Below are 18039 nucleotides of genomic sequence, written 5' to 3' on the forward strand. Positions count from 1 at the left end.
AAAGCCCCTTCCCCCATCGGCCAGCACTCCACGCTTGATAGTGCGTGCCCAAGATCAATGTGGTAGTCTACAGAGGGTCCACAGGCAGCAATCAGCAGTGGAGCAAGAGGCCGAAGGAGGCCCGTCTCACGAGCCCCCAGGTGAGTGCTGTAATTTATTATGGGTCTGGAAGGGAGTAGAAGCTCCCTGTGTGAATCTCTCAGATCCGTGGCCTCAGCGCGCCGCCCCGCTCAATAATGTGCTCCGTGGTTGCCTCCACAATCCTCACCAGTCAATAGTATCGGCCCTCACTGACATCCAGCCTTAATGCAGAACCTCAAACCACGGCCCGCATCAGAACTAGAGGCCCGGACTCCAAGATGCTTCGCCGTCGTCTCACCATAAGTAGTAGGTGAGCCCGCTGGGCCAACATATGCAGCTCTCCTCAGTGATCCATCCAGAGGCGCACGGCCAGCATTCTGCAGTCGCTGGGCAGCAGTGTCGCGTTGGGCAGCTAGGCGCAATTCTCCTCTGCACATGTCGACAAGGCCAGGCGCACCCCAATTACTCCGGAGATCGTCGGGCACAGGCTTCAGTGCCTATACTCACCGTGGGGAGCACTTCGACGCCAGAGCAGCCCCCAGCTAGGCTGCTCACAAAGTGCCCCGGTACTGCCTGCCAGCAGCCCTGCCAAAAGCGACAGACACACCGCCAGAAAGCGCCCTCCAAGAGCTTGAAATGGCAGCAGGGCTTGTGTAATTATCCCACGGATGCGTAAGGATTCCTTAAGGATTCTGTAGATGGCTTACGGAGCTCGCTCAAGCAGCGGCCATCTTTTAGCCAGGCAAGCTCCGACAAAACCCTCCCCCTCTACCCCCCCCCCCCCCCCCCCATATGTTACTTAATATTTGTCATTGGTGTAGGCATTGGCATGACCAGTCCTGCTCTCTTTCATTCAGGACTGTGATCTCGGTGAACTGTAAATATTTTTTTTTAAATTGCAATCATTCTGAATGACGTATTTATACCATTGCTGAATGCAAATAAAATACAAAAATAAAATATCATCGTTCAGATTTTCAAACCAACCAGTAAAGTCTGATTCTACTTAAGAACCCTTCCCCCGCCCTCTGCCCCTAATGGAGGTATTGGCTTGGATAATCCTGAAAATGAAACCTGTCAAGCTGGAAAGCAGTGTTCAAAGGTATGGACTCAAAACCTTGTATTGCCATGCAAATCTATCAACGTCTGGCCCCTTGATACTACAAATGATGAGGAACTCAAATCATCGAAGAGCAATGTCTTCATCCTCTTCCTCAAGCGAGAGTGTGAGGTGATGTTCTTATTACTAAGGGTAGGGATTTCCAGATGTTCAGAGCCAAGCCAGTTAAGGCTTTACCCTTTAATGAGGCTTTTCAAAAGGTAGGGCTCTTTAAGCGAAGCTTAGAATTAGATTGTAGTCAAGGGAAGGGGTACCTGTTGATTTTTGTGATGAAAGAAAGGCAGGTGCTGATCTAACCAAGCATTTCTGATCTGTTCAAATAACTTCAAAATGTACCCTCTCCTTAAATGGCAGCCAGTGTAATTGAAATAGAAACTATTTTCCATTCAGAAAACGTGATGCTGAGGCATCCCTTCTTGTTCCTTGATTTTGGTTTGACTGAAGACGTGTTGATGGGGTTTTATTTTATCCTAGGGCGAAAGTAATCAAATCTGGACTCAATTAAGCCTGGAGTTGCCCATTCTTTTCCCTTTAGTAATAAAGTAGGGAAAAAAAGGTTTTATCATATGAATTTGTAAGGTGCCGGATCAAATTCTAAATGAGATTTGCCTGCAGCTGTATATTTTTAGGCTGTAGAGGCTGTTTGGGTTTAGCGACTCTTAAATTTTTCTTATGTAGGACCAATTGTCTATTGAACATTGTTGTTTTAACCAATATTTTGGTTGAGAATAAATTGACTGTCATGTGTACTTGTCCGCCATAAATGTATTTAAAACCGTACCTTTAGGATTCGGCTGCACTTCTCCATGATGCAAGCATAATATAATGTATTCAGCCACTATGGGTGGGTTAATTCTGGAATTTGTTAAGGTGTTATAATCAGTAACGTTGTGTTTTCAGTGAGAGCTCACTCTAAAGTGTGACCTTGTTCTTCGATTCTGCTTTATAGAATAAAAAAGTGCAAAACCTATTATGAAGTACTTGGGGTGAGCGCTGATGTTGGGGAGGAAGACTTGAAGAAGGCATATCGAAAGCTAGCCTTGAAGTTTCATCCAGATAAAAACCAAGCACCAGGAGCAACCGAAGCATTTAAAAGTAAGTGGAAGACATATATGAGCTTGTGAAGCTGTGAGTGTGCGGGGTACAAATTGGCATGTTTTTAAACATACATTGCAATCAACAGTATAGTGTTCCACCTCTGTCTCTGGGTGATCTGTTGGCCTGCATAGAGTGTTGACCAGCTGAAATTACCATTCCACGGCCTTGTTTGCTGTCCAAAAGACGTGCCCTGAAAAGATGACAGTACGCACAAAAAATGAAATGGCATTGATTTTGCGTTTTGATGGAATATTGTGGATTCAAAAGTTACATTTTTGAGGGAGAAAAGAAGCATTATCAAAGGGAGCATCAATTGCAAACCTAACCAAAGACCTCTCTTTTTTTTCTCACCATGTTCAGTGGATGTGTTTTCAGTTTATTTTACTGACCATGGTATTTAAATTGTTCAGTGTTAGTAAGCTCTTATGCTAATAGTTTAGTGTTTGTCATCCCTTAAGCCTCATCAGTTACCCAAGATTGTCAAATACATGCAATTGACGACCACAAGGAGGGCTTAACATGTTTGTGAACACCTTTGAGAGATCTTAACCGGCAATATCATGTTTAATGTGTCTAAGGAGTGTTTTTGGGCCACCAACTTAATTTTTGAGTTTTTTTTGTTAAGGATTTGCCTAGTTTTCCTTCTCTGGAAATGGAGCAACTTTTTTGTCTTTGCTCCAGTTGATGTTTTCAAGAGCAATACCCGGAAAAGCTCTGTATGTAGTAGCATCATTGTTGCGCCTCATCTGCCTCTTGTCACAGATCTTTTTCCGTGCTAACCTTGCAGCGTCCGTATTGAAAAACGCCTCATCCCTGCTTGACCCTGATCTAATACCGAACATCAAGGAGCACACAGCTGTGATTACATCCTTCAGTACGAGGCAATAAACAATTACTGTATTCCGCTGTTTTCTTACACCGTAGAGCAGTGTTAAAGATACCATTTGCATCTAACTTCTTCACAAGACAAGTTGTCTTCGATCTGCTAGCTTGCTTGGTTCACCGTACTACCCTGGACAGTGCACAGATGCATTTAAATTCTTGCACAGGTGGGGTCTAATGTGCAGTGATGTCCCACTGCTCAATGTATTATTAGCATTAGGAACAACAGATAACTCCTTTTCAAATGGAACATCTTCAATTGGGCTGATTTGCAGGGTGCCGGCAGAAGGCTTATGTTTTCTGTTTTGAAAGACAACACAGATGGCTGGACCAAAGGCATTTTTAAGTCGCCTTATTTTTAATGGTTTTGTCATGGTTCGAGTGAAAGTTCTGACCATTGATGGCTGTTCAGTTGAGTTGTCCCTTTATAGGTTGGGACAGCCAAACCCCAAAATAGCTCTCCTGAAGTCACACAGATTTGCAATATTGCGAGACTGCCATCTTGGGATCAGACCATCCGCCCTCCCACCATTGCTTGATACATCTGTAGCTGCAGTGTTCTATTAATTCATTTTAATTTATAGTTCCTGGTGGTCAACAAAACTGACATTGTGGCATTCGTGTTTTACGAAACAGCCTTAAGAGTGGATGTATTCCATATGGCATGTTGATATCCTTGTTAGTAGAACCATGCCTTGATGACCAAAAATGTTTAATGGCAAACCTTCGTGACATCTGAGATCCATATTTGAGAACTTAATATCCTGATTAGACTTTGTATAGTAGTCCAACGCCGAAACTCCTGTCACTTGCATTTGTGGAGTGAAAATGAGACACCATATTGAAATCTGATGTATGTTTTTTGCCATATCAAACTCTGAATAATAAATTGTAGAGACTCATACTCTGGACACCAATAGAAATTGTAGGAACATGGTGTATTTTCTACTGTACTTGGAGCTCACAACTTTTGAATTGGAACATTTTTCTATTCTTCTTCCTAAGAACGCCCTTTCCAAATAGATGGGCCCAGTGGTGTCCCATGTCTGAAGAAAATGAATCTCCGTTTGTGTGCTTAACTGCAGTTATTGAGGCAATATATGGCAAGATTACCAAGTAACAGTGTTGAAGCTGAAATGAAAGACTTCTAATAATGAAGGAGTCAGTCATGGGGAATTTCCAGAATCATTTTATTCTGCTTCCACTGCAGCAGGAGAGTCTGGAAGCTGGAGGCAGGAGTGTGGCATATACATCACTAGTAATGTTGCAGTACATTAGATCCCTAAGCCAGGCTTTAATCGTGGGAGTAGTGGAACCGCCCCAGTGTACAGTAATATTTCTTTAGCTCATAACAGAGCAATAGACGCAAAATGGCGGGACGCATCCCTTAATGGTTCGGTATAACTCAACCACACAAGCAATGGGGAAGGTGTCAGATCAGCTTTGTTCGTTGATGCGAGGTGTTGAGAGATTGCCTCCCAAAAGACTAGGAGAGGCAGACAGTTCCGCGCTAAGTGTATAAAGTCCGCATCACCAAATGTGTATCAGGGGCAGGCATGGAGCTTGGGGGGGGGGGGGGGGGGGGGGGGGGGTTGGGGGGTCCATCCGAGCGAGGAACTTTGGGGTAATGTAAGACCTGTGCAAATACTTAAAATGGAGGCGGTTGTATCTGTACAAGATATGTGCTCAGTGTGTTCGCAGCAGTATGCCCATGTTTTGTCTGGTAGGGGGGTGGCCCAGGTCTCTCCCATGCTACATGAGCTACCCCACCCACTGCCGTACGAAGTGATATAAACTGGAACGCTGAGTGGTATAAATGGGAAACAAGATGTACACTGTCTGGTGACAAAATAATTGTGGAGAGCAGAGGAAATTCTTATGGTTCTGTAGTGGAGGCATGAGGCATGCACAGCAGCCTCCATAGTGGCCCGCGTTATATGCAGGAGGAATCTATCCATCATGGTAACATTGTGGCCCGCAGCAAGGTCTGAAACTGAGCGCAATTGGGTCATGCAGAACAGGTACCCAATAGTATTAAGACCATGAAGCGTTTTGTCTTGTAAGGGCCTCAGTGGTCGGGGATAGCCATGGGTTGTTTAACAGCTGTATATGTGGAGGATAGAGGCAGTCAGCTTGCAAGTACCAACGGAATCTTTCCCAGGCCCACCACGCAGTGTGCGGTGTTTGTATTTCAGTAGGAGACCAGGTGAGTCCCTGAGGAAAGACCGCAGCAAGTGGGCAGGGGCGAACCTGCAAGTATTCAGGTTTCAGGTATTGTAGGCGACCTGTCCGGGTGATACAAAAAGTACATATAATGGAGCTGCAACACTAGATAATCTAAGAAGAAGTCTGGTACCCTAAACCCCCCACGCGTGAAGGGCATAGTGAGCGTTTGCCAACTAATGCGGGCCTTCCTGCTTGCCCGCCCACACCTATCTGATCAACAAACTACAGAGTATCTCGAAAAATTTAGACGTGAGTGAAATAGGAATATTAAAAAAATACGACCAACTGAACAGTACCACCATTTGAATAATGGCGATCCTGCCAGCCACTGATGATGGAAATGCAATCCACCTCTCCACCTGCGAAGACAGATGCTCTATTGCAGGACCATAATTAGGGAAGATGACTTCTGACGCCGTGCGATGCAATATGATGCAAAGATACTGGGGAGATCATTGCACCAGCGCAGAGGGAAGTCCAATGGAGGGAGGGGACATCCGTGAGGGGGAATAGTTCAGATTTGGGCCAGTTAATAACCAGGCCAGAGAAGACTCCAAAACGCACAACCTCCCGGAGGAGCACAGGCAGGTTGATAACGAGCTCACCTACGAAAAACGGGACATCATCCGCTTAAGAGTGAGGCCAGAAGAGGACCCCGATGATTTTGGAGGCCACGATGATGATGTTCCTGGAGATGTTGCACCAGTGGGTCCTTGGCGATTATAAACAATAAAGGCAAGCGGGGGCAGACCTGTCTAATGCCCCTCGACAGAGGGTATTGGCCTTTGAGCTCATCATTCACCCGGAGTTGGGCTACTGGGTCGGAATAAAGGAGGTGAACAAGGCTACTGGGTCTGAATAAAGGAGGTGAACAAGGCTACAGGATCCACGGGGAAAGCCCAGTTTGTTGAGTACAGCATGCAAAAAGGACCACTCCAAGAAGTCAAAGGCTTTTTCAGCATCCAATAGAATTGCAGCAGCTGGAAGCCCGGAGTTCAGTTGATTAAGCACAGCAAATATTGTGCGCAAATTAACAGATGTCGACCGATTCAGAACGAAACCAGTTTGGAAAGGAGAAATACTTTGATCAATGAGGAGAGAGATATATGTCACAAAGACCTTAGCCAGGATTATATAGTCCTGATTGAGGAGAGACAGGGGCCTGTAGGAGGTGCATCTGTCAGGTGGCTTGCTCGGCTTGAGGAGTAGGGAGATAATAGGCTCTCGCATACTGAAAGGCAGCACCCCTGATTCAAGTGCCTCCGCGTAGACCTCAAGGAGGTGAAGGATAAGCAGATCTTTATAAGTCTTCTAAAATACAACCCTAAGACCATCCGTGCCAGGGACATGGGATCCATCAAGGTAGTCGATAGCTTGCGACACCTCGTGAACTCCGACATGGGAGGCTAAGAATGTACGCTGGCCTTCTTCAATCCAGACAATCGCAATCTCCGCTAGATATTCAGAGAGAGTAGTCCCCTCAGGCGGGGCACATGTGGTATATAAGAGACTGTAGTATGAGAGGAAGGTCGACGAGAAGTCTGCATTTTGAGTGACATACATGCCATCCTCCAGCCGCAACTGGGTGATGTATGAAGTCTGGTGTCGGCTAAGCAGTCCCCCTCCCCTACACTCTGGCCACCGTATATTTCCCTAAATAAGCAGGCTTGCGAGCTGCAAGCTCTTGGAATTACTCAAGGAATTTCACTTGTCGGTGTAGTGAAGAGGAGGGGTCCCCCTCCAGGGCACCCACATCGAAGTCCCTCAGCACTTCTTCTACTGCGTCAAGATTTCGCCGAATGGTGTGCAGTATCTCTGCCTGCTGAGCCAGGCAAACGCCCCAAATGTAAACTTTAAAGACTTCCCATAGCATGGCACAGCGAGGGACTGAGCCAGCATTAAGGTGAAAATATTCAGCAATAGCATCCGCAACTTCACTTTATAAGCGCATCAGAGAGAAAGCGCCAGGGCATGCACGGTCGCGCTATGCTGGGGATTGTCCGTGAGAGAAGCACCGGTGAGTGGTCTGACAAAGTCAGGGGCAAATAGTCAGTCTATAGAGTGTGAACCAGGAGTTCAGGAGGCAGGTTCCAGTGGTCTATTCGAGACTAGGTGCCGTGTGGGGCAGAGTAAAAGGAGTCCCCGCTGTTCGTAGGATGTTGACGGCACCCGGCTACCGCAAGCTAGTAGGTTTGTAACAGGGTCTGCAGTTCCCTGGCGGAGTGCGGTTTAGTGAACTGACCGGTTCCCGTAGTCTCCAATATAGGCTGCTGCGTGAGGTTGAAATTCCCCCCGCCCTCCAACACTATGGAGTCGGCGAAGAACTAGAAATATGTTTGGATATGCCAGAGAAAAAACTACGTGCGTCTTTATTGGGGGCATAAATATTGACCAATAGTATCCGCTTCGCACCAAGGCTGCCCTCCACTAACCAATATCGCCCCTCATGGTCCCTGGTTACTGCGTGCATCTGAAACGGTATTGCCTTGTGAACCAAAATACACCCCCCACATGAATAGGTGCTATAGTTGGCGAAGAACCAATTAGTCCCCCAGGCAGAGGCAAAACGGGATTTGGACATAAAGGGTCTCCTGTAGGAAAGCAATGTGTATTTTGTGATTAACAAGGTCTGCCAACACTTGTCTACTCTTACGCGGATTAGATAAGCCTCTCACATTCCATGACATAAACTTCAGTTCTAACGCACCTAGTTTCTCAGCCTCTCATTTCATGGTAGCCATAATAAAGCATATTGAAGTGCGTCAGCATACGCAACTTTGCGAATCCAGCCATTGGTGTCCTACATAAACCAAACATTATCAATCCAACATGAAAGAACTCCCAAACCATGACCCACATCGGATAACCACCCAACCTGTATCTGGTGAATCCCATTATTATCCCAAGTAAGAACAGCAGGAGATCTCCTAGGGGGAGGCAACGCCCAGAACGGGCCGCTAGAGTAAACAATAGTAGCATACCCAGAAAAAAACATTTGTAGCATATAGGAAAGAAAAAAATAAACTTGTTCCACTGCCAGAGGTAATTCCAGGAGAGGCATCGGGAAGGGTTACGGAGTACGGCCCCAATGGGGTCAGTCTGTAGAAGACCCAGCCTTGAAAGCACCCAGCAAAGGTAGGGTAGGCTGGAGCAGTTAATTTCCCGGAGGATGAGCTGGAGCCTGGTTTGTTACGTTTCCAAAACTCTGCAGCATCTGCAGGTGTGTCAAAAACATGGGTCTTGCCGTTGAGTTGAAAGCAGAGACGCGCCAGGTACAACATACCGTACTTGATATTTGCGCCTCTCGGGCCTGTTTTATATCTTGGAACTTGCACCATGCCTCCTGAACAATGGGGTGAAGTCCAGGAAGAAAGAGAGTGACATACCCTGATACTGCAGCCCCTCAGTATCTCTGGCCTTGCGCAGGGCAGCATCCCGATCACGGTAATTCAAGAGCCGGGCTACGATCAGTCGTGGTGGGGCACCAGGGGCAGCTCGAGGCGCAAGTGTTCGGTGAGCAGGCTCAATCGCGAAGGTTGGCAAGAAAGCATCTCTTCCAAAAATATCCTCCAAGAGCCGCTCCACATATGATTCCATGGCCCCGGTGTTGGTAGACTCTGCAACCCCGGCTATCCATATGTTATTTCGGCATAATCCGGTTTCTAAATCTTCCCCCTTAGCCGATATGAACCTGAGCAGGCGTTCTGTGTGTTCCAGGCGATTGTCCACCGCTGATTGAGCATCCTCCACCTCCGAGACACAGTGCTCTACAGCATCAATGCGGGCCTCCTGTTGCTCTATATGGCCATGCATGCCATCCAGTCGAGTCGCAAAGGTATCAAAGCACTCTTCTATGGCCTTAAAGCTAGCGTGCGGCTCTTCTGTGATTGCCACCACGCATTCCGCAGAGGGCTAGTTTTTCTCGAGAGTCCGTGGGTCCCGAAGGTTCTTCACAATGGGGGTCCTCACTGCTCTCTCGTCCAGGGGTTATTGCAGTCATGAAGGTAAGTTGCCTTTGTTTGGGATCCCTCCGCCACATGTTGAACGCCAAAAAGGAACGCTATAACTGCTCCGCCGGTATAGAGGGAGCCAATGGAAGGTAAGTATCGGTGGCACCCAAGCGTGCTAGCACCAGTGAGCCCAGCAGCTAAAATCACCCGGACACCATTGCGTTATGCATCAGGGCAACAAGAGCATAGGCCGGTATCCCCAAATATTCTGCATCCCCACAAGTTTCCAGCTGGGGGCAAGGCGGTGAGTATACAGACCTCGGCGCATCCCCAACGCTGTTGTCTCTGACAGTAAAAACTGTTCACAGACACTGCAGTGGCAGGTTGAGAACCCTTTGAAAGGCTGCTCATTTGGGTGGCACATCAGTGGTGCAAGCCCACTAACAGCATTTAGATTTTTGGTTTACAGGCCCTGGCACTCTCAGTGTACTATTGGGGACTTACCAATAAATCAGATATGCCAGTCATGGAAACACAAATCCCTAATCCAATTTACAATAGGAACACTTGCACTTTAACACTGAACAGCAGGACTAAAGTGCGCAGAGACACTAAACCAGCAAAAAAACGGGTCAAAACTGGGAGGCCAGAAAGAAAAAAGACTGGGGAAACACACCAAAAGATGCCAGGTCTAACAACCCCCACTTTCCTGTGTGAGTATTGCAAGGGCGCATCCTTTTCGCTCATGTGTAAAGAGTTGGAACTCTTCAGCCTAATCTGGAATCCCCAATTCTGGAGACTCCTAGAGAGCCTTTTTTAATAGTGTGAATACTTTCATGATGTATCTGCATCTGGGGACAGGTCAATAACATCCTTGTGTGTCAGGTCTTGTAAAGGTTTAGAAATTATGGAAATATTTGGTATCCACAGCCTGCAATAAACTGTCATTCCTAGAAATGAACGTACTTCATGTTGTCTCATGGGAGCAAGGTGATGCATGATTGCAAGAATATGTTTAGGTGATGTTCTCCACCCTTTAGAATTCAGGACACCTATTTTCTACAAACTGTAATTTCTTTGGGGATGCTTTGTGACCATGGGATGCTAAGAAGTTAAGCAAATGTATAGTGACTCGCATACGCTGTTCTTCCATATCAGCTGCTATAAGAAGATCAGGTACATATTGGGTCAATTCGACTCTGGGTTCCAAAACATATTGTTCAAAGTCTACCTTTAGTATTTGTGACTATGTGGAAGGAGATTATGGATACCCTTGTGGGGTATATGTCCAAGAAAAACTGCGTCCCTTTAAGGAAAGAAAAATAAATATTGACTAAGTGTGGGGAAAGGGACAAAAAATGCATTTTTACATCTATGACTGAAGAAATAAGTGTCAGAAGGGGGTATGGTAGCAAGAGTGTGTGGGGTTTGGCATCCCAGGAAATATCGGCTGTACTATCATGTTAATCTTACAAAGATCTTGCACGAGACGCTGTTCACCAGGTATCTGAAAGAGACACGTTAGTGAGAGATTCCTTACCTTAGAATATCCCCAGGCGTCAGACTGGATCCGGAAATTTTTGTGTAGCAGTACCCTTGCGCGTCGGTAGGCGTCGTCTGCGGCTCCGCATCCGTCGTCTGCGTCGTGGGCGCCGTGATGACGGCGTCGGAGTACTTAGACGCAGCCTCCGCGTGCTGACGTCAGTTCATCTTTTTTCCGCGCCAGCAGCGCAGATACGGAAAAAGTGGTACCTTAGTCACTTTTTGACTAAACTTTTTTGATCTTTTGATCATCCTTTTTCGAAGTCTCCGAACTGTGCCGGTAGGGATGCCAGGTTTTAAGCCCTGCGAGGATTGCGACCGGCTGATGCCGGTCACCGACCCTCACCGCCTGTGTCTCCACTGCCTCGGCGTCGATCACGACGACAAGACCTGTTCCGACTGTCGGGCCCCGACTTCGAAGGCTAGGCGGGACCGGTCCCGTAAACGGCTCGAACTCCGGCAGTTGGTCCCGCGCCGTGAGAGGTCCCGGTACGGACGGAGGTCGAGGGACCGGTCGCAGGAGTGGAGCCATCATAGCTCCGGGAGTCGACATCACTCCTCTGGGTCGAAGTCATCAGGTAAGCACAAGAAGTCGAAGAGACGTCATCGCTCTTCTGTCTCCCCCCGACACGGACAGGGGTTCAGGTGACACCACCCACGCGGCCCCGTCGCAGGCGCCGCGTCCGGCCCCACACCCTCCGGTCCCTGGGCCTAACGCCGCGCCGGAGGAGATCGAGCGGTTCCTCATGGCCATGAGGTGCCTCTCTCGTCCGACGGGCTCCGCGACGCTTTCGGGCCCAGCGGACCCGTCTGGGGGTCCTAGCGGGACGGGGGCTTTGGCCCCGACGCCGTCGGGTGTTTCGGCTCCGACGCCGCCGGCGCCTTTGGGTCCGGCGCCGCAGGGCCCCGCTGGATCCGGTTCTGGATCCGGGTCGTCGCCGGTGGACTTGACGACCTACCTGGCGCCGACCCCTCAGGTGTCACCCCGGCGCTGTCCTCGGGCGGCGCCGTCCCCGATGCCTCCCTCGACCCGGTTCTGGCGCCGGAGCGGCGCCGCTGGGCGCCGCTTCAGACGCCGTTCGGAGAGTTCACTTTCCATGAACCGGCCCCATCATTTGCTAACCCTGAGTACCAGGAGATGGGTGATGAGGAGGATTGGAAGGGGTCTGAGGACCCTCTTGCACGTGAATGTCAGTCTCAGGAATACTGGGCAGGTGATCTTGGGGAGGCCAGTGGTATAGACACTTTGCCTGACACTGGCTTTGTCTCACCTCCTACCGTGGCTTCGGAGGAGGGGGCAACCTATAGTGTGGTGTTGATGAGGGCAGCCAAGGCCTTGGGCCTTGAGCTCCCCGTCGCGGCCGTGAGGACTAACCTCCTCACTGAGGTCCTTAAGCCGCAGTCATGCTCAGCCGAGCCTCTGCTGCCGTTTAACGAGGCCTTAACTGATGCTCTTTTGGGCACTTGGTCCAGGCCCGCTACAGGTTCGCCTGTAGATAGGAACGTGGCCAGACGCCACCGCCCGGCCCAGGGCGACCCTTGTTTCCTGTCCACCCACCCCACCCCTGAGAGCCTGGTGATCCAGGCTTAAAATTCCCAGACCGCATTCCCGTCAGCGCAGCCTGACAGGGAATCCAAGAGGTACGAGCAATACGGCAAGAAGGTATTCTCCTTCCTGAGTCTGGGACTGCGGTCTTCCAACACCGCGTGCCTCTTGGGCCGTTACACCCACTCTCTGTGGGATACGGTCGCGGACATGCTGCCAGAATGCCCGTTGGAAGTACGGGCTAAACTCGGCCAAGCCCTTGTGGAAGGCCGAGATGCGGCACGTTATTCGATCCGGTCTGGACTGGATACCACTGACTCTCTGGGCAGAGCGATGGCAACGAAGGTGGCGATTCGTCGCCACGCCTGGTTGAGGTCCGCCAACTTCTCGGCTGATGTCCAGAATACACTCATGGACATGCCTTTTTGGCGACAAGGTAGACCATGCGCTTGAGTGCTTTAAGGACTCCAGGGCTACGGCCAAGTCCTTGGACCTCTCGGCCCCGCGCCAGCAATCGGCTGCCTTTCACTCCTTTCGTGGCCACGGAAGGGGTGTACCCACAAGTGCTGCCAGCCACGCTCCGCAGGGTAATACCCAACGCGGTGGCGGCCGTGGAAACCGCCGTGGCGGCGGTCGGGGACAACGGCGAGGTCAGTCCACACCTTCCCCCGCAGCACCGCCTCAAAACCCTCCTTGTCAGTGCTTTCAGGCCCATGTGACGCCAGTGGGGGGCAGGGTTCGCCATCACCTCCTCCACTGGTGCACTGTCACGTCGGACAGGTGGGTGCTGCAAATCGTCCGAAGGGGCTACTCCCTCCCCTTCGAGGTGACCCCTCCAGCCATGACACCGCAGTACCACCGAGTATCTGGGGATCATTTGCAGCTTCTGCAGGAGGAAGTTACGGCCCTCTTGGCCAAGGGGGCCATTGAGCGAGTTCCTGGGCCAGAAGTAGGGTGTGGTTGCTACTCCCACTACTTTCTGGTAACCAAGAAGGGCAAAGGGGGCCTACGCCCTATCTTGGACCTAAGGAACGTCAACGGCTTCCTCCGGAAGGAGAAGTTCAAAATGCTGACACTGGCTCAGGTCTTGGCTGCCCTGGACCCAGGAGACTGGAGGGTAGCGTTGGACTTGCAGGGCGCTTATTTCCACATCCCCGTCCTGCCAGCCCACCGGCGCTACCTGCGGTTCACGGTTGGCCATGAGCACTTTCAGTTTACCGTGCTCCCCTTCGGCCTTACCAGCGCCCCACGGGTGTTCACAAAGGTGATGGCGGTGGTCGCAGCTCATCTGCGCAGGTTAGGGGTTTCAGTCTTCCCCTACCTCGACGACTGGTTGTTGAAGGCGGGCTCGCCCCAAACAGTCGTCAGCCACCTCCAGACAACGGCAGACCTCCTGCACCAGCTGGGGTTCTCCCTCAATGTGCTGAAGTCACACCTGTGCCCCTCTCAGAAGCTCCTCTTCATCGGAGCGGTTCTGGACTCAGCGCAGTTTCGGGTTTATCCTCCCGAACAGCCGGTCTGGGAAATTCAGGCTCCGATTCCACTCTTTCAGCCTTTATCCCGGGTCTCGGTCAGGTTGACGCTGCGGCTTCTGGGGCTGATGGCCTCCTGATCTCGGAGGGCACTGCGAGACAACTGCAGTGGTGGCTCACGGACCGCGATTGGGTCAGCGGCAGATCCCTCTCCCAACCGGAGCACGTAGTCCAGGGCTGGGGGAGGCCACATGGGAGAGGCGGAGATCAGAGGCCTCTTGTCTCCGAAGGAGACCCGGCTCCGCATCAACCTTTTGGAGTTGCGGGCGATTCGTCTACCACTGAAAGCATTCCTCCCCTCTGTCCGGGGGAGTGTAGTGCAGGTGTTCACAGACAACACCACCGCCATGTGGTACTGCAACAAACAGGGCGGGGTGGAGTCGTGGACCCTTTGCCAGGAGGCTCTGCGCCTCTGGCAGTGGCTGGAACGCCAGGGCGTGACCCTGGTGGCTCAACACCTGGCAGGTTCTCTGAGCGCCAGGGCGGATGAGCTCAGCCGTCGGTGCATGATGGATCACGAATGGCGTCTGAACTCGGACGTGGCGCAAGGCCTCTTTCAGCGATGGGGAGAGCCTTGGTTAAATCTATTCGCCACCGAAGAGAACGCGCAATGTCATCAGTTCTGCGCGTTGGAATTTCCAAGGCGGCACTCGCTCAGACGCTTTTCGTCGCGAGTGGAGTTGCGGTCTATTGTACGCCTTTCCGCCTATACCACTTCTGCCCAGAGTGCTGAAGAAGATCAAGCGCGACCGGGCACAAGTCATTCTTGTGGCCCCGGACTGGGCACGAAGGTACTGGTATCCAGAGCTACTCAGTATGTCAGTCGATCCCCCGGTTCGTCTGCCTCTTCAGGAGGACCTTCTGTCGCAGCAGCAGGGGACGGTCCTCCACCCGAACCTGTCCAGTCTCCACCGCCATGCTTTGAGCTTGAGCGGCGACAGTTGAGGCCATTTGACTTGCCTCCTGAAGGCTGTAATGTCATTCTGGCAGCCAGGCGTCCCTCCACAAAGTCGGTATACGCCTGCAGGTGGAACAGTTTTGTGGCATGGTGCACAGCTAAGGCTGTGGATCCTCTTGCTGCCCCTCTCTCTGAGGTTCTTCTCTTCCTTCTTTCTCTTGCCCAGCAGGGCTCTGCTCTGGGCACTATCAAGGGCTACCTTTCTGCCCTTTCATCCTTTCTAAGGCTGCCTGATCAACCTTCTTTGTTCAAGTCCCCTATTGTAAATTGTTTTCTAAAGGGCATCACACACACGTTACCTCCTGTTCAGTTTGTGATTCCTCAGTGGGACTTGAACCTTGTTCTTACATTTCTGATGTGCGCTCCCTTTGAGCCACTTCACAACTGTCCTTTCCGCCTTCTTAATTTGAAGACTGCCTTCCTGGTTGCCATCACCTCTGCCAGGAGAATGAGTGAGCTCCAGGCCCTTTCTTGTACTCCTCCTTTCCTTTCTGTCCATCCGGACAAGGTTGTGTTGCGTACTAAGCCATCTTTCCTGCCCAAGGTTGTCACGGCCTTCCACATCGGGCAGTCTATCACCATGCCAACCTTCTTTCCGTCACCGCATCCCTCTAAAGAGGAAGAGCGGCTCCACCGTCTGGACCCAAAACGTGCGCTCTCATTCTATTTGGATCGCACACGCCAGTTCCAGGTGGATGACCAACTCTTTGTTGGTTACGTGGGCGCTAAGAAGGAGAAAGCGGTGCACAAGAGGACCATCTCCCGGTCGATCATCTTGTGTATTCAGGCATGTTACTCCTTGGCTAAGAAGGAGCCTCCTGTTGGATTGCGGGCTCATTCCACCCGAGCCACGGCGACTACAACTGCCCTGGGCTGGGGAGTGCCCTTACAAGACATCTGTCAGGCAGCTACGTGGGCCTCGCTGCACACGTTTGCAAGACACTACTGCCTGGACAGCCAAGTCTGGAGGGATGGCTTCTTTGGCCGTTCTGTCCTCCAGGACTTTCTGGTGTGATTATTGGTTCGCAGACCCACCACCGGGGTTGGTATTGCTAGGGTATCTATTCTAAGGTAAGGAATCTATCACTAACATGTCTCTTTCAGATGCACAAGTTACTACTTGTGTAACAATATATCTGTAAGAGACATTAGTTAGGGATAGATTCCTTACCGACCCACCCATCCTCCCCGTTCTGCGAACCAATATCTAGGGTTGGGGTTTTCCCCTTCAGGGCCCTAGTTTCAATGGCACCAGTGTTGGGTTTTTACATGGCTCAGCGCTTCTGGCGCGGAAAAGCTGTGTCCAAGAACTGACGTCAACACGCGGAGGCGGCGTCTAAGTACGACGACGTCATCACGGCGCCCACGACTCCGACGACGGACGCGGAGCCGCAGACGACGCCCACCGACGCGCAAGGGTACTGCTAGGCAAAAATTTCCGATCCAGTCTGACGCCTGGGGATATTCTAAGGTAAGGAATCTATCACTAACGAATGTCTCTTACAGATATATTGTTACACAAGTAGTAACTTGTGCTTTGAGACTTTCCTACTTCGTTTGCGCACCTGGAAAATCCGGAATTACAGACACCCCACTTTGTGTCTACCAAGTCTCCCTCCTTAACCAGTGCTGATATTATTTCCTGCAATCACATATCTACCGTCTGTGAAATATGGTACTGTGGAACTCTTGGCAATAAAACATTTATCTTCTTAACAATATGAATAGGCTCAACATTCAGTGTTCTTCCCACATCAGATTTCTTTAAAGCCCAAACATCAACTTTTACATTGTTTAGCACAATATCAGGTAAACGATCCAAAACATCCGATTCAACTTCAGTACGATGTGCAAACATTTGAGATATAAATGGATACTCATCACTTTATTCAAAGAAAACACCATCCATTTTATATTTTGTGATTAGCATTATTGTTTTTCAATAAATCAAGACCCAACAAGTTATAGGTAGCTTTGTCAAAAACCACAAAAAAGTTTGGCCATAATTGGACCAATGGTAAACGTCACAGGTTTACTATTATGGCAACTTTGAAATCCCCACAGAGGTGTTGGTAATCCCCGAAAGGGGTAATTGGGGGACAGTATTAGCTGATACTATGGAGTATGTATGCACCAGTATCTAGGAGAAATGTAGCATTATGACCATGTTCTTCTCCTTGAACATACTGTCTGGTCAACTGACAGTGCATGTGCTGCTACTCCTATTTTCCCTCTGTGGCACCCAATGCTTCATAATAGACCTCACCATAGGTGTCCTGGGCCATCATTTAATGTGGGGTGTGCTGATATCACTGATAAAAATAATTTCAGTGTTTTGGACCCAATGGAGGCCCTCGATAGGATGCGGGGAAGGAATTGGTTTGACATTGCATTGGAGACTTCATACTAGATTTGAAATTGTTGGGGTTATTGGGACATTCATTGTTCCAGTAATCATTAGCACCACAAATACATCATCATTGGTCTGACGGGCGTGGGGAGGGGGGGGGGGGCTACCTGTCCCCTGAAGCCTCCACCTCTCTGGGTCTGCGTGCTGCCATAGAATCCCCAGCCCTATTCTTGGTATTCCACTACTGCAACTGTTGAACCATCAGCTTGGTTTTAGTATCCTTTTGTTGCTTCTCTTGTTGGTCCCGCTGTTGCTGAAACTCAAAGCAATATTGAGCATTTAACAGTATCTTATCAAGGGGTTCCACCGACCAGCAGGAAATAACTGTCTGGAGGTGTTTCTTAATGGCAGACTGTAATTCAGCCTCCTCCTCGTGTTCTAGCGCCGAAGGCTGTGCCGCAAAAGCCTTACTTTCCGCCAAAACATCATCGCACCTGTATTCCTTACTCTTCTGCACACTCCTGACTTGTCTAAATTCCTGTAACTCCTGTTTAATGTATTACGTACCATCCCCTTCACTTGTTTCACACACCTCTGTTGTGTTTCATGTGTCTCCCATCATTCAAGAAATGAAACTATGCCATCTAATCTTCTTTTTCCTGTCTGTTTGACCATGCAGTATCTTAAATGCTTTATTTTCGCCAAGTCAATGGTACCCTCCAAGGGGAATTGAAAAGAAACATTGCCCTTAGTA

General features: G+C 49.8%; 1 protein-coding gene across 1 annotated transcript in view; it reads left to right on the top strand.

Annotated features, from left to right (window-relative positions):
* DNAJB14 (DnaJ heat shock protein family (Hsp40) member B14) overlaps positions 1-18039 on the top strand; it is a 262057-nt gene that overhangs the window by 168495 nt on the left and 75523 nt on the right. The window contains exon 3 of the mRNA XM_078676085.1: positions 2151-2296. Coding sequence (XP_078532211.1) covers positions 2151-2296 — 146 coding nt within the window. The remainder of the gene's footprint in view (positions 1-2150; positions 2297-18039) is intronic.

This window comes from Lissotriton helveticus, chromosome 2_1 (assembly GCF_964261635.1).
Source record: "Lissotriton helveticus chromosome 2_1, aLisHel1.1, whole genome shotgun sequence".
Classification (NCBI taxonomy): Eukaryota; Metazoa; Chordata; class Amphibia; order Caudata; family Salamandridae; genus Lissotriton; species Lissotriton helveticus.